This window comes from Cyphomyrmex costatus, unplaced genomic scaffold (assembly GCF_001594065.2).
Source record: "Cyphomyrmex costatus isolate MS0001 unplaced genomic scaffold, Ccosl1.0 scaffold123, whole genome shotgun sequence".
In the NCBI taxonomy this organism is placed as follows: domain Eukaryota; kingdom Metazoa; phylum Arthropoda; class Insecta; order Hymenoptera; family Formicidae; genus Cyphomyrmex; species Cyphomyrmex costatus.
The window spans coordinates 2,244,971-2,267,719 of record NW_017275207.1 but is presented as its reverse complement, the minus strand read 5'-3'; the positions used below and the strand labels follow the sequence as shown (position 1 = coordinate 2,267,719).

Genomic DNA, 22,749 nt, shown 5'->3' with positions numbered 1-22,749 from the left:
GTGGGTGGGAGTAGGAGAGGATATTTAGGAAATAGCCGAAGAAATCGTTGGAATTTAAATCAATGAGGTAATCAATAATTATTAAAATATTACTAAATTGTAAATATTTCGATATACATATTTTCATACTAGATACATAAAAAATATTTTAAGCTTTAAGAAGTTTTGAAGTTTATAAATGGTTTTGAATGTCTTACGTATATGTTATATTAAAGTAATTAATAATTGACGATAAATATATCTATATTTATATTTTTATCGTATGTGTATGCAGATTTTATTCTAACCTTTTGTAGTCTATATATACTTAATTTGGCTTTGTGTATTACTATTAATAAATAAAACAAAATAAAATAATGTGTATGGTCCAGTGAATAATTATACTATTTATCTGTCCAAAACTGTCAACATAGAAATGATTTTACATAAAGAAATTATTTTATTCCGTGATAAAGTATTCATTGGATCCTATATATTATTTTATTTTTGTTTCATTCATTGATACACAAAGCCAAACTATTAAGTGTATAGGACTATAAAAAATTATAATTTATAATAAAGTAACACGTACGATGCAATATTTTATGACATTCAGATTTAAGATCACATTGTCACGCTGATATAATTTTTTAAAAATATTGACAGATTTTTAATTTTTTTAATTCATTGAATCGAAAAGGTAGGAAAAGAGGGTACATAAATTTGTACAAGAAAATTTATTTCGAAAATACGATTTATTAACCTGTCGAACCTAAATTCGGTAGCGCGCGCGCTCACACGCATTTGCACGCGCACATCTCGCTTCCGTACATTCTCACACACGCAATATATAAAATCTAAAAGTTCGCTATGTATGTATACATATACACATACATACATACATACATGTATATATATATATGTATATTTACTTAAACACCGTGACTCGTAGCTTGTCCGATAAATGTTACACTATCCTAAAAGTTGTGTTAATTACTATGTCGATGCGAGTTGCTCGATCATGTGCGATCGTCACCGTCGTTACAATGATTACACAGAACTCTGCAGGACACCGCGATAGTACATACATTGAAGACACCCAACTTTCACTTTGCGACTCGTTTGCTCATACTCTGTTTATCCTAGCTTGTTTCTCGTAAAAAAATGTACATCATCGATAGCCCATGATCTTGATCGTCGGTGGAAATCTTATAGAGAAGAATGTATTATTGGAAAATATTTCATAAACTCTAAATTAAAAAAAAAATTGTAGATAACGATTTTAAATACATATCGCGAATTCAATAAAAATTTAATCTCATTTAAATATCCAAGCGTAAATATCAATGATATATGGCACACTGCTTGTATTATAATTATGATAATAAAAATCTAATGTATCTTTTCCATTACTAAACTGGCATTCAAAAATAAGGATAAATTGCATTCTTATTTATCATTTTAGAAAGAAACATTATATTAAACTGATTTTTGTACATATTTCTGTATAATTAACTATATATATATTTTTTTTTTATATGTATCTCTTTCTTTTAGACTACGTGCTTTTTTCCACGAACGATCAATTTTCTTTCAATTGCTCGAGCAATGCTATTCCTATTAAAGACCAACGGCAGATTTATGGATGTATAAAGTGTAACTTTTTAAAAACAATAAATTTACAAATCACAATTAATAAAAAGATTTTCCTGTTTCAACATTTTACTCTGAGTTTAAAATTCTCTTCTAAATTGAAAAATTTAATTTAAATATATCAAATGGATTATTATATTAATAAAAAATGTTTATCTAAAATTAGCATAACTTTACAAAAAGTGCATTTTTTTTAGTAAAGTAATTTACTTACTTTCCTTTGCAATTCTGTAAAGTGCTTCTGTAATTATTTTTGCACTTACGTTCATTAAATTGTCGTAAAAATTATTACGATTGCAATATTATCTTGTGATTATGTTAATTAAAAAGAATTAAGGCGAATCTGAAACATCGATATTATATGTATATACAAAATGCAATTCACGCAAGCAATTTAAATTATTTTAAGTATTTTGCATTGAACATAATAGTGTTAGATGCTCGCGTTTATTATTTATAACATAATTGTCACAAATATTACAATCATAAAACAACTATCTTTTACTTAAAAGCTAAAAGTCGAAGTAACCATAAATCTGACGCCGTCAGAAACATACTACATATGTGCGAATCTTTTATTATCACCCGTGTCAGCATAAATTAAGCTAATCTAGAAATTTATTTTCCGACCTTAACAATCTCGCAATCAGAATTGTCTTGAGACAGAAAGAAACACTATACACGCAAATTTGTTCCTGTTTGATCGAAATTACATTTCCAACGTAACTTTCTTGATTAGGCTACATTATTTAGGCGAATTTTTACAAATAAATAAATAAATTATCGAAAAAACCGTGTCATCCAATAACGTATACACTTCGCAGTACAATCAAATTTTTATGATAAATTCTTCATTACTTACAGTAAACTCGAGCAAAATTAATATTATTTGTCCTGATGAGAACAATTATAAATTTTCTTTATTAAATCCTATTATAAGTAAATAATTTTTTGTCTACTTCAGGAATCCGCGTATGAATTCTTGAAAACACGATAAACTTGTTAATTTATTTATCGTTTCAAATGTTTATGGCGCTTACAAAATAAAGATGTTTCGTTTTTCATCGAATTAGTTGATTCGCATTTTTTTTTTTCAGTCAATTGAGATTACAAAGCTGACTTCACGATATTTATATAGTAATATATATACGTATATATAGGGTAGATTCTAGACACTAGCGACGATAACAAACAAATTCATACAAATAACAGAGCATATATTTAATAAAAAAAGGTTTTTAATTGTTTTAAATACTAATGAAAATATCTTTTCCTTTTTTAATTATGAAATTATGAACACGTTAAATAAGGATATTATAAATTCGAAATATTATATATGTGTATGTATATATAAAATTGACAAAATTTGAAAAATATGATAAAAACTACATAAACGCAAAATTATTAGATTAATTTGTACATTATATATGTATATACATATATTATACAAAACATATATACATATATATATACACATACAGATATGCATATATAGTCTAATAATTTTATGTAGTTTTTATCTCATTTCTTATTTTGTCAATTTTTCTAATAATTTTTCGAAAGAAGGAGAGCAATTACCTTATTGTTTAATTAATTAATATAACTAATTTACACATATATTCGAATCGAATGTTAATTTACGATACTTGGACATACTTGTATTTGTTATTTGTATGAGTTTTGATCACTTGCGGTCTAGAAAGAACCCTTTATCGTAAAAATTGAACATCGAGAGCGACACACATTTTAGAGATGGTTATCCATAATTTTGGTTAGACAAATTTTTAATCGCAGATGCAATTATTTGCTGATTTAAATGTAACTTTAGACGTCTAAATCAGCCCATAAATTCACTAAAAGTGAATTGTAATGCAATTAACAATTTGTCGACGGCTATCGATAACGAGTTTCATCGTTGTACCTCTTCTCCGACAATGAATGTGATTTGCAACATTCAAAGAACGGTTTAAAGATACACTTCGGGATATGAAAAAGAACATTAACGCGTTAACGTCGTAATCTCTCTTTCTACATATATAATTCATTGTTTATTCTCTTATATGGACGTCAAACATTCACATATGAATTAATAGTCTGCGCAGAGAATATACAAAGTGTATTGTGTGAAGTAAGATCATAAAAGTATTCTTCAGTCGAATATTTGTTGCTGATAGAGGAAGTTCTACATAGAAAAAATGAATTTAATATTATTTAATAGATTGATATCAAAACATGTTTTTAAATATTTTTTTCTGCTTTTAACACTTTTAGAATATCGACAGAGTCACTTTACATAGAATATTCAGCCCTACTACTACTTTGCTATTAAATTAAGTAATAGCTATTATATTTATCGCTAAATGTGGCAGTTCAGTTCCAAGTTTTATTTGTCGCATTTAATGTTATTACAGACTGAAAATTATATGGCCACATTTAACACTAAATGAAGCACGAATACGAGCCATAATTTGCGTGAGTGACGCTTCAGATATTCTGCACGTAGACTATGCGTAGATTTCCAACACTCCTATATGCTTCCATGCACCCACCCGGGAATAATCACTGACGCGTGTACACAGTGGCGGAGTTCCGTTAAAGGCGGGAACGCGCATCGTGGTCCGTTAAACGTTGCTATTTACAGTAGTTACATGGACTCTCTACAAGTTAAACACGTAACATTATGACTGATATTTACATGATAAGAGTAACAAACTCAGCAGTCGTCGCTAGTTTGTTCCAACCGATGCGTCGATATATATATTTAAAATTCTTTTGTTAAGTCGGAACCTATATCGATAGAGGATACAGTTATTTAAGACATTTTTTTTATTAATAAGATGCGCTAGAATTCTTGATCACAATTTTTTTTAAATTTGCATATCAGATTAAAGTTTATTTAAAGTGTTAACTAGGCTGCGTTCTACTTAACGCCCGCAACGCTCACAAGCATTGTTTGTCCTTGTTTAACATTTGATAAACAACAAGGATGAATTAAATCCACGAGCATTGTGAGCGTTAAATGAAATGCAGCCTTAATAAAAGTATACATTTACTGTAGTCTGCTATAGTTAATGTATACATTTACTAAAGTTAACACTGTGACATATACAAAAAGAAATCAATTGTTCAATTTTTCTGAACATTTCATTTTGGATAATCATATAAAAAAGCAACAAATAGTCTCATTCATCATATTTTTGTCTTTAAATAATAAATAAAAACAAATTGCACTATTGTGTAGAACATTTAAAAATTGATCCATAGAGAAGGATCAAATTAGACATATACTTCTAAGAAAATTTATTTAGTGAAAAAGATTAAACAAAATTAATATTTTATCATTATATAAAAGGCAGTTTTTATTTTTTGTATTCTTAATATGTATATACGTATATATGTATAGACGTATATTCTATGTGATCATTTAATGATAAATAAATAATATAAAATGATAAAAAAAATTGTAATTCTGTAGGCTAATTTTATGTGATTGTATTGCATGATATTCACAAAATATTAATGCATTATATTTAGTAGATTCAAGTTTTTATTAAAATTAGTTTATTAAGATTTGAATCTGAGCATCGGTCTTTTTTTTACGCCACTGTGAACACACATTACTCTTCACAGAAACTATGGCAGACCATATAACGATACAATAATTCGCTCGGGATTCTGCTGAGTACAAAAAATATTCTTATAAACTAGATACGGTTTATGTACAATTTATCTACTAATTCGTCAAATGATTGTTGTGGGTGTGCGTGCGGATTCTTTACGATTCATTCTCACCCTCTAGAGTGAGTGACGAAAGAAAGATCACAACTTGTGCATACTCATGTAATCGAAGGCTTGACATATAAAAAAGGTTGTTAAATCAGAAAAAGAAACCTAAAAGAAATTATGTGATTTAAAATATTTTTGTATTTTGTTTATTTATAATATAAAAATTTCTTTTACTCTCATTTTGTACTTTACGAATATCCTTATCAACAGCTACAGCTTTTGCGATATTATTAATATATCTTGGCACGTAATCTTCCATAATGGAAGATGACTTTCCAAAAATATAATTTATAGACGTTTTTTATGTCAAGTCTCCAATATACGAGTGTTAAGTGTTGAATTTAGATTGCATTCCAATTTGAAGTAATACTGTTCTCCCTAAAAAATATTCTGCCAATAAGCGGGGAATCTCCTTAGCATTTTTTCTAAGCAAAAAATCTTACATGAATTAGGCGCGTGTATTTATAACACGTATTTATATATAAAAACGAGGACACATATGAGCTATGATCAAAAATAAAAATTCCTCTATAGAAAATTCTATTATAATATTTCTATTATAATAGCCTTTTGAAATAAGAGGATATACAAAATATTAGAGACATGCTTATTGTTAGAAGTTTGTCATTTATGTGCTACCGTAACTACGCGTGCATATCAGCACACGCAAGACATTCTTTTAGCATTAAGAGGATTGCAATCCTAAATTCAATACTTTATTGTTATATAAAATTCCTTTATTTTGTAGAGTATCTTCTTGAGGTCGTATATATAATAAATGGAAAATCCTCTGACGTTAACATCAAACCACTAAATGGCAGAATATTTTTAATAATATTAGGTGATTTTCAACGTCGAATGAATGCATTATAGGAACTTAATAGAATTTGCTTACCTATATATTAACATAATATATGCATAATTAAAGTAAACTGAATATAATAATCTTACATTTGATCTTTCTCTTCTCTCTGAAAGTCGCAGAAATAAAATGATTTTTTGAAAGCACAAGTGTATATCACATCTATTCTCGTTTATCTACACTAAATAATTGATTATTTTATTAATTTATATATAATACAAAACATATTTAATATATAAGGATGACAAAATTATAATAAAAAAGCGATTTTTCTCCAGTTAACTTTTATTTTGGTCAAGAAAATATTTAACAAATATTTTCACCATATTACTGTATAATGTTAAAAAAATTTATTTCCAAAAAAGTTTTTAAAATTAAACTGATTATTTAAGGGGGAACACCAGGGTGACGAGTTTAAAAAATCGATTTTTTTAATTGCATTTTTGTAATGCTTGAAGTCTTAAAAATATGTCCCTATAATATTATGTTGAAATTCCTAACGGAACAATAGTAAATATGTGATAGAGTATAACGTGGTCAGATGCCGCTAGGACATTCAGCAGTATCCTTGATCTGCTTGTAAGCAGTTTTACTGGTATTCTTTTGTTTCTTGTGTGCTTCAGACGTGAACACTTCACATGCACCCGAATTGGACGCACTTTGATTCGTTACGAAATTATATCGTTATATATAAACTAATCGGTTGTAAAACTTTAAATGTGTTTTTCTCGAAACCACGTTTTCGTAATTGGGCGCTCACATATTTCGGCCAATTTTTATCCGAATAACTTGAATTTTGGACAGAATGTTTACAACGAAATTGTCTTCAGTTGCACGTACGAGCTTTTCAATCGGATCATTAGTTTTTGAAAAACAATTAAAAAGATAACGATTTTTTGTTGCAAAATCGTGACTTTTTTTTAAAACAGCGCCATTTTGTCTAAAATTATTTTATCAAAAATTCTGTACGTGCAACTGAAACTACACTCATATACTTTAAAATAAAATTTAAAAAAATTATTTCAGAGCTCCCATTCAGACGCACCACGAGCGCCCGTGCACCCATGTTTTTTCAGACGAGGTGCACATCAATGAGTACTGAAGCTACAAATATTAATATTATTCAATGATTTTTTTTAATAATTTCGTAAATGTATGTACTTCGCATATATAAAAACAATAATTCATACAAGTTATCAGTTTTCAAAAAAAAATTCACAAAAAGAGCCTTTTTTTCGGCCGTCACCCTGGTGTTCCCCCTTAAATCGATCATTCAAACATTTTTACTTTCCATTTTTATAATTGTTAATCATCCCGCGTTTTGAATCTTAACATAATTTATATATAAATAAACTGTGTCTGTAACAAGCCTATAAACGAGAATATTTAGGTAAAATGATAAAAAGAATTTTTTATTGTAAATTTTATATTTGAATAGAAAAATCAAGTCAATATAAATAACGATTGAATTAAAAAAAGAGTATTAAAAGACTAGAGAAGGACATACGTTAAATGATATTAAAATATATGAATCACTTTGTTTTTATTGTGAAAATGCGCTGTGCGTTGTATAGTATGTCTGAACTAAATTAACTGTGTGTGAACAAGTATTTTTTTTTTCAAAAAAACAATGATTTTATTTCACTTTAAAGTCAATGCGAGAGATAGGTGTGAAATTATATTTATTGTTTAAACTTCTTAGTGTAGTGTCTTTTTAAAAACAACAACGATAATCCATTCTTGAAATTGGCGTAAGTAGTTCAATCATATGATAGTTTGAAGCCACATGAGCTAACAGAATTTAAAAGTAATGGTTTTGTTTTAATATTTACATTTTCTTATAATTTGTTGTCTTTCGGAATATCATTTTGTATTTGCAAATAAGCAATCCCGCGTGAATATGAAAACATTAAAATTTCATACGATATTATGAAATTATATTACATAAAAAATTTAATCATTTATATATAAAATTTCTTTTACTAGTTGCTATTGTATTAGCATCTTTAGAGAACTACATATGTAGTTACGTACGATGCAAAAGATACGTACATAAATCTATTAGTTATAACTCATTTACAATAAATTAACCTTTAAGTTAGGTATTCATCACGAAACTAAAACTTCATTATTTGATGTTATAATCGTTAAATTGTTGTTATCGCGATAGTATTTGATATATTATATTTGAACAAATTTAATAATTATTTTAGTAACTCATTTTTCATTATGAGCACATTATTTACTTATTTATCGGCATTTAATTTTCTGTATTTTGAAAAAGATTTGTCATTAAGAGGTTAAAGTAAAACTATAATGTATGTACAATATAAAAAAAATCAAATATTTTGCACAATTTTTATACGGCTTCCCACTAAAGCGGTGATGAAATATGATAGTCAAGAAATCAGGATAACGGGAATGGTAGTAAAGCGAAGAAAAAACTTAAAACAACAAAATAAATATATATATTGTTATTTTCAACATGCTGGTTGCGTTGCAGATTAAACAAAACAGAAAAGAAAATATATTTAAGTATATTTAACGGTATACGCCGACGATCTCCGTGGTTCCGCCGCTGACCATTTAAAGTCAAACAATAGTTATTTTTTTAAAAAAAAGAAAGAATAGAGAAAAATGAAAGAACTGAACAAAAAGAAGATTAAGAATAAACGCAGAACGGCGCTACATACGGCGATAGAAGGCGAATACCATCGCATACGCACATTCACATCATATGTATACATACTTTGTACGTATACAGAGATGTGTACATATAAGAAAAACATACATTTAATGCCCGGACACAGATGCACGTTTATACGTGCTACGTACGCGCGTATTCGAAAAAACTGCCAATATGCATGTAAGATAGATAATTACAGCGATGAGTCTTAATACTCTGTTTGCAATTACGATTGTTCTTCAATCGTGATAATTAAATTGATCTAATTAAAAGAGTGGGATTAACGCGTCTTTCGGAGTATCTGGATGATCTTCGTGAATTTTAAATCACATAAATGTTGGTTATATTTAATATCCATTTGGAGTAGACATTTGTCTCTCATGTAAATTTTGATATAATCATTGATAAAATAGGTCAATTTTTTTAGAATAATGAGAAACATGAAAATGTTACAAATTTATAAAATCATCAGTTTTAAAAATTTGTGATGAATTATCTTTTATATGATTAAGTACTGCAATTGTTTAAGTACTGAATACCGCATCATTTTCCTAAAGCATTTAACATGTTGAGAGATAAATACAAATATTTGAAATATTGACCGAATTTCGATGTTTTCTACATATTGGCATACATTCATTATTCATGTATCGTATGAACACATTTGTTGCCATTTATCAAAGATGTTAATTAGCCAACGGTTTAGTTAAATCCGATCATTAATTTTGATTAATTCCGTTTTCCTTTCGACTATAAAATTAAAATAAAACTTCAGGAACGTGTTTACATACAATAACCGACACTCAACATATTAAAATCTAGTATAGGTTTATGCATTCGATTTGACATGATTCATCTCGACAGCTCTGATAGCGACACATTCCCATCTTTTAATATAAAAGACATATACTTTGCATTAAATGGAGAAACGCGGTGGACGAACAAATTAAAAAAAAAGAACAAAAATTTAATTTATAGCATATAAGAAAACAAAAGTAAAGAAGCATGACAGATGTTAACGATGCAAATACCGTATACTCAACAGTACAACATTAATCTTACGAAGTAATAACTCAAACATTTAAAAACAAAAACATATTCTACCAACAGATGTAGATTACACGCATAATTGTAAAAATCGAATAATATTAATTCGGATAGGCTGTTGTATCATTGAAATGTTGGTCGAATAGGATCACCAAATTGGTCGGCTTGTATGCGAAAGAAAGAGAAAAGAAAATTTATGTTATTAACGCGGTACGAAATTAGTTAAGTATTTATTGTTTATAATATTCACACATAAAATAAACAATATAACAGTAATAATAATTGTTACATAATAGTTAAGAATAAAGAATGATATTAATAGATAATACAAAAGTGTTAATCTATTTATTTGAATTTTTTAAGATACAAAAATCTTTATGTGTTTATTATATCTTTTATACAAAAAATGATAATATTTCATAAGATTTGTTATTGACATTTACAAGCATTTGCAACTATATTTTAACAAATGTTAAAAAATATTTCGGATATTTTTGCATTTTGCCAACCAATTAGTATTTAGTTAGATAAATAGAATAATAACAGATAATATATATAATGACTATATAAGACATGAAAATAAATCATTCGTTATAAGTAAATTATTCCGTATTGTTATAATAGAAACTTTGTTTATATATGGAAATAACTGTCTCAAATAAGTGATCCTCATTTGACCATTCAATAATCGCACAGATATATGATCCGTTTTTAAAGTACATAATTCTTTATATAGTCCTGTAAAAACAGACATATAAAAGTATTTAAATAATTCTGATTTTGACTTAAACTGATAGTCTGCCATTATTGCACTAAATTTGCGAGCGATTAATATTAGCAACAATAAGATGATAATCGCGATTGCTGTCGCGCGCAAAATTCTAGTAATAATATATATAAAAGTAATAGAAGTAAGTTATAATAATAATAATAATAATAATAAATGCCAATGGTAATATCGCCGTCATTGGCAGGAGTACTAATAACATAAACATATATAATACTAGTAATAAAATAATAATGACCATACAGTAATAATATAATAATAGCAATAATAAGAATTCTTATAATAATAATCAAATTAGAATAACAGATATAACTAGTAAAGATAACATAGCAATAATAATAGCCATAATAAACGTAGTACTAATAACAGTGTCAACGCACATGTGCTGAAGAACAATGATGAAAATGGTACGAACATAAAAGCATCTTTCAATCATTAAACGATACTTGTGACTAGGCTCTATTTGTATATACGCACAAGACTAATGTGTACGCGTGCTCATTTCCTATTGTTAGTTAATCGATTATCATTAGTGTTAACTGTCTACGCTATAGTTTAAATGTTAAGTATCAAACTATTCTTCTTTTTAAAAATTTATAATATTTTATAATTTTAAAATATTTGTGCAGCACAGATATCTGAGGGATATTCTAAAGACGTTCAGAAGATGCTCTATATACCGTAAGAACGTCTCTAGGACATCCCTCGGATGAAGTGTACTGTATGTGGCAGTTGTCGACTGATCTATATGGTATACTATTTTTGAATAGTTTGGATTTTATGATTTATAGTTTCAAAATATTTGTTAAAATTTATACTTAAATCGATTTAAAAGATAACAAAATTAATATTTTATTTTTAGTATTTTTATATCATATGTATCAGATCCGTTTAATTTAAGCTTCAAAACCAAAATGCAAAACCATCGACGCAAAAAAATTAATATGGATAAGATTCTGGAGAATCTTATCCATAGAGAACGCGTCTGAGCGACGCTTATAAACACTTTACAATCCATGAAATCTTATTCACATCGATTTTTTTGCATCAGTAGTTATATATATATATATATATATATCAATAAAATGATTAAATGTTTTCGACTTTTATGTCCTTTAAATACATATAATTTAATGATAAACTTAATAACTTAAATTTATCATTCATCACATACAAGGCAATAATACAGATATTCTAAACGTAAATAGTTCTTAATTCAAGCGTAGACATGCAACACTAGCTTGGATTAGTCATTAGCATTGTGTAAGTACATCAATTAATTAAAGACACATCTTTGGTAATCTGTACGGAGCATGACGTTGTCCACTATTCAAAAACAATCGCAAATGTTAAATAAAATTGTCATTTGCATACCGTTTTACCTGCAATGACGCCAATGCTCTGTTTATTTGGTCTGACGTATGTGTGCATATTAATGTTGTTGATGACAAAACAAGATTATGTACACTTAATCCTAAATGACAAGTAATAGTAATGCGGAATAACAGAAATCATTCCATTTTTAAGTACATTTCGAAAAATAGTAAATCCATCTCAAACATATATGTATATACGTATATTGTATACACATATGCACATATAATATAAATGATAAGTGAGCTATGCGATGACACTCATTATTCTAACTATAAAATATTAAACAAATGTAATGCACTATACAACCATTATTTTCAACAGATAAAAACAGTTACATTTAATAATTTAGTGCACGTAAACTTGTTTTGCTCAATATAGACAAAACTATGCGAGAAAAAAACAAATCAAGGGTTTGTATTTTGTTAAAGTGAAAGTGTGGATTGCAACTATAAAAGGTGACAATAGTAAGAGGAAGTTGTATAAAATTGTAGATAACATGGCGGGTCGCTTGGATAATATAGCGGGAAGATTCTAAAAAAAAAAAAACGATTTTTTAGTATTGAAATCGTGAAAAATAGAAAATACATTGAAATAAAAATATTTTTAATACTCGCACATTTAATTCGTAAAAAGTAAAAGTTTAACAGACATCTAAAAAGACAAAAACTTAAAAGTCTGAAAGATAAAGATGTTTTATAGATGTTTCAAGTAGTTTCTAAATTCCTTTCTCTTTCTTATTTCAAATGTTTCTTATAAAATAATTAAATATTTTAATTAAACATTTTATAAACATCTATATATCTCTGAATATTAATTAGGATTGATCAGAATTCACTCTAGATTTAAAGAAATTTTTTATAATTTAATATTATTCAAAATTAATGAAAAAACTGTTTTAAATAATCAAAATGCTAATTGAATGCAGTTTGTGAATACAAATTTTGTTTATTTATATATTTCATCATAAGATTCAAATAAACAAACAAAATCTTCTAAAGAATATGAATTATATATGTATATAATATAATATGAGAAAAAAAATTTTCAGATTTTACAAAAATATTGATTTCTACTGTATGATGCAATCCAATTACACGCGATTAATTTTTAAATATCTAAAATTTCTATGTTAAATTAATATCCACGAAGACATATTTAATCCCAGTTAAATTAATTTTTTTTATAATCATTAACCCCCCGTATATATCCTTGCATCTTGATTTAATTCATTGTATAGTTCCGTCATGAAACCAATTTTCGTGATGTTCGCCTAACTAAAAATATAATAGTTACATTTGGTTTATCACGTTGGAAATATTCCATTCTAAATTTATATTTTATTTGCACATAAAAACAAGCTGTATATAAATCTATATTTTAATCGAAGTCAATTGCATTAATTGCAACATAAATATACGTTTATCTTCTCTCGATAAGTAATAATAAGTATTATAATCATCAATCGTTTTAGAAACAATGCAAAAATAAATTTTCGTAAAATCGTTTGTTTATTAATATTAACAAAAATTTAATAAAAATTAATAAATCGGTTTATAATCGATAGAACTTTCAAAAAATCAAAATGTATTTCTGTTTACTTCCAAGAAGCAAATTCATATTCAATGTCAAGAATGAATTATCTTAAAATATTTTGCATGATGCACTTATTCGAGTGCGTCTCTTCCTTCTGATTGCGAAATTGTTTCGCAATTATTATAGTAATTCATTTTGTCCTTTCATATTCAGATATCACTTGATAAGAGACTTTTAGTTCGTTGAATCATACAGACAACCCGTCTGATCGGTTTCGTATCTAATTTTTCCTAAAATTAATCGCACAAAGTGCAATTTATTATTTCGACGAAGAAGATGATGTAAGTATGGTCAGGAAACTCGTCCGATATTAAAATTCATTAAAAGTTTGTCGCATCTTCTGCACTTGACTATATTCGTGAAGTCTTGATAACGATATAGAATTGAATGCACAAATGTGTGACGCCTGATGTGTTTATTCCTGAGCGATCCGGCCCAGTTTCAGTTTGAGACCACGGTCCTCTATACGATACAATCTTATCACAAAGTCATTACTACAAAATGTCTCTTATATTTGTTTCTTCGCTATCTATCGGTTTTTTTTTTTTGTTTAATTCTTTGTATCAGTTTCGTTTTTGGTATATTTGCACGATTTAAACCTAAGAAATCGCATGCGCGTCGGTCCCGCACGATCATTGTTCGTCCTTTCGCGTTTCCCTTTCCGTCTCCGTTTACCGTACTTCTTCATACATACATTTATTTCGTTTACACGCTCAATTTGCCGCGATACATACGCACATATGCATATGCATATTTATGTATAAACAGGCGCTGCGAGGCGTTGACAGCGATCCCGATAGTAGAGCCGATAAAAATAGTTCTCAGTCGATAATTCGATTTATGAACATGTATGTATAACTATGTATAGTTATGTATAAGAAAAATTTCTCGCACAGCTCATTCGCCACACGTTCCTCGCTTGTCTTTTTGTCTTCTTTCACTGTGAAACGTAGAGCGTCAACTACCGTTAATTAACTACAAGAATTCTCATTGTGCTCTCAAACACACACACATACCATATACACGTACATATATATGTGTATGTACATATATGCATGATATATTTATATATCTGTATATACATAAGAGGGAGGGGAGATTGGACAGACAGTTAACATAGCGCATTAGCTTCGTTCGAGGAACCCAGGTCGGTCGTCGGTGTATCGTTCTCCTTTTTGTTCCACTTTCTCAGCCTTTTTCATCGCGCTCCTCCATTTCATGTGCCACAACTTTCGTTTGCCCAGCACCGTGAATTCTTCTGCGTGTCCAAGGATTCGTCCAGTGTTTTACATGCGCAGCTGCGATCGGGAAGACGAGCAACCGCTCGGTGCGATCGCGAAGTATGAACGATGTCGCGACTTCATGGATAGACGGTACGGACGCAAAAGAGGTTGAGGAGATGAAATGAAGAGATAGAGAAGAGGTCAACAAGGCGGAGGATCTCACGGCAGAAGTGAGAGCGCGTGGGCGGGTGTTGTTCTTTGTACAGGCACCGACAGACACAGATAGACTGATCGAGAGACTGACCGGGGAATCGTGACTGATCGATCGACCGGTCGAGCGAACGACCGATACTGATTTGACTGACTGAGACTGACATGGCACGGCGACTCCGATCGAGAGTATACGGTCACAACGTCACAGGCCACCTGCTGGCACACAAACAAACACACGGACATGTTAGTCACCACCACACACCAGATATGAAGATTCATCCCCGGGCAAACGCGCGCGGTACTGGTTTCTTTGAGGTCCCGCGAAGACCTACTAACGAATTAAATATGTTATCAGAAGCTAAAGTATAATTTTATTACTTTTTTTAAGAATAAAATGACTTTGAAATATTGCTTTATTTGTGTTATAATATATGTTACGCTTTAACAAAATATCGCATAAGCTGTATGTCTGATAAGATAATTATACACAGAAACAGAACGATGATTATCAGAATAACATTAAAACGTATATACATTCAAACAAATTGTTCGCGGGACCTCCAAACCGATAACACCGTGCGTCGTGTACACAGGTGTACTTTGCCGAGTCGTCCTTTTTAAACACGAGCAACGAGCGTCCACTTTAATTCAGCTTAACAGACAGTCACAAGGAAAGAGAAACAAAGTGTTCGACAGCGCATTTGTGAAAATTCGTTGCTAATGCAATTAGTGAAATTCGCCAATGGTTTCCAGATTCAGATTACAGATAACAAATGTAACAGTCATTAAAATTAAGTAGTACTTTTTATAGCAGTTTTATATTCAAAAGTGGTTTGTTATCGATTGTACTAAATTCAAATCATGATAAATGAAAATGTAGAATGTTTATATTGAACATAAATAACATATTCTTACTTTAATGGAAACAATTGGCTTGTCCACCACTTACGACGATCGGTTGCATATATTCTTCCCCCCTCCCCCCTCCCCCAAAAAATCACATGGCAATGTTAGTATTACTAACTAATAAAGCATCGTAGCGTGATTAACCATAGAAAACTTAGTGATATTATTATCACGTGAGAACGTATCGAATACTGTGCGTCTCGAACAATAAACGAAGGAGATACACGCGGTATAATAGCTGCTGACATAATTACAATGAGTGAAATATACAGATCTTAATTGTGTTTATCGCTCGTATTTGCTGGTTCAATTACCAGCTCAAACTACTGTGGTTATTGGTATAAAGAACAAGATAGAGAAATTAAAAGATAGAAAGAGATAAATTACAAAAAATTACAGAAAGAAAAAAAACAGAGAGAAAAGTCAAATCGTCAAATGGTTACGAGGTACGGACTTGAACGCTGCGTGAAAATTCAAAGCGAACTAGTCTTACCCTCCTAGGGGAAAAGCTACGTTGTTAGTGAACTTCACGTACGTAATTTCACTTTGTGCAACAGTAAGTTAGCACAGAAAGCTTTACTGGCAGCCTTTGCAACGAAATGTAGTTTGATTGCATCATCTAGGAACGTGCCGCCAGGCTTGCACCTTCGAGATTCGAAGAGACGAACATATTTTCGAGATCGTGCGATAAGTACAGGCAGATATTACGGATAAATATTTGAAAGACCCATATTATTGCGCATTTAGCGTATGAACATTGCTATTCGATTTTCACTATGTGCTTATATTATGTGTTTTTCGTAACTAAATAAACCGAATCCAGAAGTGAATGAGCACGTTTAACGCTAAATGCGCGCCACTAAGGCCATTCCTAGAACAAGATTTTAACTCGACATGAACTTTAACCCGTAAATCGAATTAAATTTAAGATCGAAAAATTTTTATACGTCTCGTATAAACGGAGAAATGTCTAGAGCCATTTATTTTAAAAACTAAATTATATATTTTGTGACGACAGAAGTTGAATTAAGAGATTCAAAATGAATAGATATATCACAATCACATTATGAAGCTTTTACATGCAAATTTCTTTGACTTTTATGAAAGCATAATAAAGTATTTGCATATTTCTTGCATGCAAAATCCCTTTTTTAACAAGAATATAAATAATACTCAACATATATATCAACGTTTCTTATAATTCAATGCACAAAGGCGCAACATAGAACTTTCAACATAGAAAAACAGCTTATTTAATTCATAAAAAAATTGGTTGCAAAAATGTTTTTAATCTTGATTAATTATATCTCGTCGGATTTACTAAATCTGAATGACCTCTAGAAATACCGGTCATAGTCTCTGAAATCAATCATCATTGGCTACGAAAACAAATGGTCCGAAATAATAATGAACTACTCAATATAATACTAATTCGTTAATCCTATTCCGTCCTCTGTTAAAAATTATTGAAATGGATTATAAAAAAAGCAGGATATCTATATGTAACTCGGCATTGGAAGAGTTAACAGATGATATACGATTGCAACGTGGCACGGATGTGAACGGAATAGACAGATTGTTGGATTAAAAATGTACTGAAAGTGTTCACACATGGGCGGACCGGCAGGTAGAAGAAAGAAGACAATTCGGCGGGACAGTTCGCACAAGCGACACGTTAAAAGAATAAATTACGTTCCTGCACCTCGGAAGAAAAGTCAGTCCGATGGAGACAAGAGAGTCTTCTGGATTATCACAGCCTCGTTTCGATAGGACGGCGAAGGTGTCGAGCGGCGACGTCTCCTCTTCGGCGTCCGAGAACGCTCGATTGTAGCCCGTTAACTCGCTACCTTCGTGGAAAATACTGCTTGACTAGAGAGTATTGTGGAATACGGCCACCTAATACTTTCGCTTGTCTACCTAGACCTATCGCTAGACGCGATTCCGCTGCGGAATAATCAACCATCGCGGTTGTTAATTAAATGCGCGAGCGTCGTCCAGACTAAGGACGTCGTCGAGCCAAGGTGTCCGAGAAGTCCTTGGTATCTACCTACGAACGTTCTGTGACGTCAGCTAGTACGGCTTGGAGGCATCCTTGGACCGTTTCAACTGGACCTTCAGTCGCTTCATGCCAATCTGGAAACCATGCATCGTTTGGATCGCCGCTTGCGCGCTCGACGCATTGTCATACGACACGAAACCTAAAAAAATATTATAAAATACATAGATTCTATTCATCTGTATTGCGTCGTATCACTCGTATTCATTACAAAATTTATCTGTATGTTATTTAAACACTCTTTTGTTATTCAACTTACCAAAGCATTTACTCATGTGCGTGTGCTTATCTATGAAAACTTTGGCGGATATGACATTGCCGAAGGGCAAAAAGGTAGAAATGAGGTCTGTATCGCTGAATTCTTGCGGCAGATGGTATATAAAAAGGTTGCAACCTTCGGGACCCTCGATTTGCTTGTCTGTACTGCTGAACTTGGTCTTCTGCGCTGCCGCCGCCGCGGCAGCTGCAGCCGCCGTGAACGCGGGGAACCCTGAAATCCGAATATGTATTGGTGATGCTCTTGCTATATCATTAATCGCGGGGAATACAATCCTAGTCGCATATTTTTCAAAGTGATATAGATCACACGTTGAAAATTTCGTTGAAAACAATATATATTTTTAAATAATTCTATATATAAATGTAATCAGAGATTTCTAAATTCTATTACTATCTCTCAAAACTCTTGATTTATATCACTTCATGATGAACAGTTCCGGTTCAATACAACTGTATACATTAACGTCCCAGCTTACAGAGACACACCAAACAGACTCTGATTTAAATTTATCTGATTATTTCAGTCTACTCTGAATATAATGAGTAAATAAATATATTATACGATAAATAAAATGAGAAATTAAATATTCAATAATTTATGAAATATATACATATATATATATTATACATATACATACATATGTATATATAGATGTAATGCAATTTTATAAGCTCTCCAATATTTTCAACCGTAGTATTATAACACACACATTTTCACTTGTTCAATTCTTACGAGTGTATCTTGTGTGCTGGGATATGTGGATATTCCAATAGGCACATGCGAAACCTATCGGTTGTTTTTCTTTCAAGCATTCATTTGGTTCACTTTCATATTCCGATACTTTCAGTATCTAATTTGCTTTAATCGCAAATTAATTGGTCAGTTTTAAAATCTCGCACACATATCCGTATTGATTTTATACATATAATGTTCCATAGGAAAGATATAAAATTATATAATCCAAGCTGACGTTAAATGTGCGAAGATTAATATTAAACGCAAAAAGCTCCTATTTTTTATTTGAAAAATAATTGTTATCTCAATCTCTCTCTTTCTCTCTCTCTCACTCTTTCTCTCTCCCTCCCTCCCTCCCTCCCTCTCTCTCTCTCTCTCTCTCTCTCTTTCTCTGATATTTTCTCAAACTTTAATAATCGTATTTCGTAACGTTAATCAGATTGTCTTGAATATATTTAAAGGATAGTTTCATATCATCGTGCATAAACACATCAATTCGAAAGTCAACCATATGAACTACTTGATACTAAAATTTAGGACAACTCACAGAAATATATATTCAGGCAATCTACTTATTACTCACTATGCAATTCTTTCTTTTCCACGGTCACCGTCGTCTTTCCAATGAGAGCTTTAATGCGCACAGTTTACTTATTAGAAAGTAACCCTTTGCGTGTTCACGCGAATGCAGAAAGGCAGTGTGTAGATTGCGTTTAACAATTTTTTTATACATTGAAAGTTTGCTTGACAAACCAAATAATTACCTGCATACTGTTGTAAGCTGGAATACGCGTTGCTCAACGAGTCCTGAAGTCCATTTAATGGCGTCCCCGTTAAGGAATTAAGCGTGAGAGATGTTACAGGACTAAGACTGCCCCCGGTAGACCCTTGAAAATGAATACATATTATTTTTTATCAGTTCTCAAATATAAATTTTGATACCCAGGCCTATTACTTCTAAGGCACTTCTCACGTGCTATGACATCGCAAAAATTGCTCCGAGTTTGTTATTATTAAAGGCAGAAAGCAATCTACTTATGCAATATAATATATTAATTCTATCAAATATTATATTATTTCGTACTTGTATGAAAAAATTATTTAAAAGAGAGACAAGATCAATTTCTTATTCAAATATTCTTTATAATAATCTTTCCTTGTCTATTAATTAGTTTAAAAAAGTATTTTACTGTGTGAATTTGCAGTTAAAAAATTTAAAATTTTAATTCTAAACAATTACATTTAAAATTAATATAATAACAAAACTTATAATAATAATTTGTCATACATATATTGAAATCTTAATTATAGTTAAATTGTTTAAATAGTGAATAAATATTCATATTTTTAAAATTATTTTTTTAAAAAAAAAGGAAATATACAAAAAAATTTATAGTAATAGTGACCACAAAATCGATGAATTTTTGCTTTTTTTGGTCCCGCTATTTAGGAACTGAACAGTATGTTAAACATTTTATGATAAAACAAAATTACAAGAAAATTTCAAGTTAGGACTAGAATTGATTTAAGAGATATAAGGGTTCAAAATTTATTAAAGCGTTAGCCTACATGCTTTAAAGCACGAATTGTTGTATCAGTCCCATATCTCTTAAACTAATTTTAGCCTAAACTTAAAATTTTTGTGATTGATATCTCATCATAGTGAGGACAAAAACAACCTATTTTTGCGATTATTCTTCAAAAATGCATAAATAAATAAAGTTACAAACGTTTCAGTATGACACATAAAATATTTTATTTGACAGGAATTTAATTAATATTATAATAGTTTAAATTTTAGAGAGTATAAGAGCAATGTCATACTTTTTCGATATTCAGATAAAATATGTGTAACGAGATATTAATAATTTAGATATAATTTACAAGTATAATACACCTTCATGCACGATAATACAATAAAATCACGCGCTATTATACCCGAGTTAATTGCGATAAGCGTTTTATAAAAAAAAAAGTCTTGCTCTTCCTTTTCATTATGCACAGGTATTGTTACCGATTAAAATCTTATTATGGAAAATCGTGCACCCATTAATTGCAATAAGCGTTTGTGCAAGAATCGTATATTCCCAATACATTTCAAATATACACACACAATAATTCAGATCATATACATATTGTTAAAACTACAATTAACGATTGATAGAGAATAAAAATCTGTATGTTTCTAAAAGCACTGACGAAGTTCCGCCAATTAATGTATTAATTCAATATGTGAACATTTTTACAACAATTCAATATGCAGTATCAATCAGTTACTAATTGGCTCAGTTATTCATATTCGTGGATGAAATATGTATATACATATATACAGGGTGTCACAGAACTATCGTTTTTTTTTTGTACAATTTTTCAGCTTACAAAATTCAATTACTTGACGTTCATTACAATTTTCTTTAGTGACTTTAAACGCTATTTTCTTATCATTTTTAAAAATATTTGTCGTAAAGTAATTTGTATTTGAATTAAAATTTAAAGCGAAATTTATAATTAATATTATATATTATAATTAAAATAAGAATTTTTATCATCTTGTTTTATTTGCAAACATTTTAGTTGCTTGCAAATGAAAAGTTTATAATTTTCAATTATTTGAATCCGTTTTAGTGGCATAAATAAATCGATATGAGATTCCTCATACATTAAACAAATTTTTGATGCTTTTATGATTCATATACGAACATTATGATATGTACAAAATTTAAAATATAATATTGTTTGAAGCAGGGGAGACCCGTACATTAATCAAATCTACAGCCAACAATAATTATCAATATTGCATCACAATATACAGAAGACAATATTAAAAATATATAAATGTAATAGAAAGGAAAAACGAAAAAGGAATTCGAAAGGAAGATATGTAATGTTGCGATATAAAGAATGCGAATCAGCCAAACAATTTCTCTTCCTATGAGTATCTCACCTGTATTTCCTGTTTTTCCCAGAAGAGCGGCTACGCACGGAAAAAAAATACGCAACGTTAAAATTGAAATGTACATTCACATAAAAGAAAATAAAAAAACGTAAAATATGCAATTGTAATATAATTTGTTATTTAGTGTATGGTATAAAAATAATAGAATATATCTGCCTACAGTTAAGATTATGTTATATATAAATTTACATAATAGCATAAATACAAACTTGAGAGTTACAACAAATATTAATTTTTTTGAAACAATATTATGCAATATATTCTTATGTAAATTTTTATATTACATGTAATAGTATTACTATATAAGATGTCCCATTTTAAATTATCATTCCTTTTTTCTTCGCAGGATGAAGTCGAATTAAAAATATGTTCAGACGAAAAGTGTTATGGCTTGAGACGCAAATAATAGTAAAATCAATTTAAAAAAAAATCTAGATTTTCATGAATATATAATGATTATTTCTTAAAATGGAATTGTATAATTTATTTACATAATATGATGAAATTAAGTATATTAAGGTAGATATATCAAAAAATTTATAATTAACGAGATATATATTATATTTTATACTCTCTCTCTCTCTCTCTCTCTCTCTCTCTCTCTCTCTCT

The 22,749-nt window shown here is 29.7% G+C and overlaps 1 protein-coding gene across 7 annotated transcripts in view; it reads right to left on the bottom strand.

The window, feature by feature from the left end:
- Nucleotides 1-14,791: 14,791 nt before the first annotated feature.
- Nucleotides 14,792-22,749, bottom strand: part of LOC108782293 (CUGBP Elav-like family member 2) — a 16,906-nt gene continuing 8,948 nt past the window's right edge. For 3 of the 7 annotated variants that reach the window (XM_018550527.1, XM_018550528.1, XM_018550529.1), the window contains exons 6-9: nt 19,948-20,070; nt 18,428-18,658; nt 18,160-18,310; nt 14,792-15,422 (exon numbers count right to left, since the gene is read on the bottom strand). In XM_018550527.1, the coding sequence (XP_018406029.1) occupies nt 18,183-18,310; nt 18,428-18,658; nt 19,948-20,070 (482 nt within the window). In that variant the 3' untranslated portion in view covers nt 14,792-15,422; nt 18,160-18,182. Of the gene's footprint in view, nt 15,423-18,159; nt 18,311-18,427; nt 18,659-19,947; nt 20,071-22,127; nt 22,158-22,749 lie in introns of all 7 variants that reach the window. The other 4 variants (XM_018550522.1, XM_018550525.1, XM_018550524.1 and 1 more) reach the window with 4 other exon arrangements.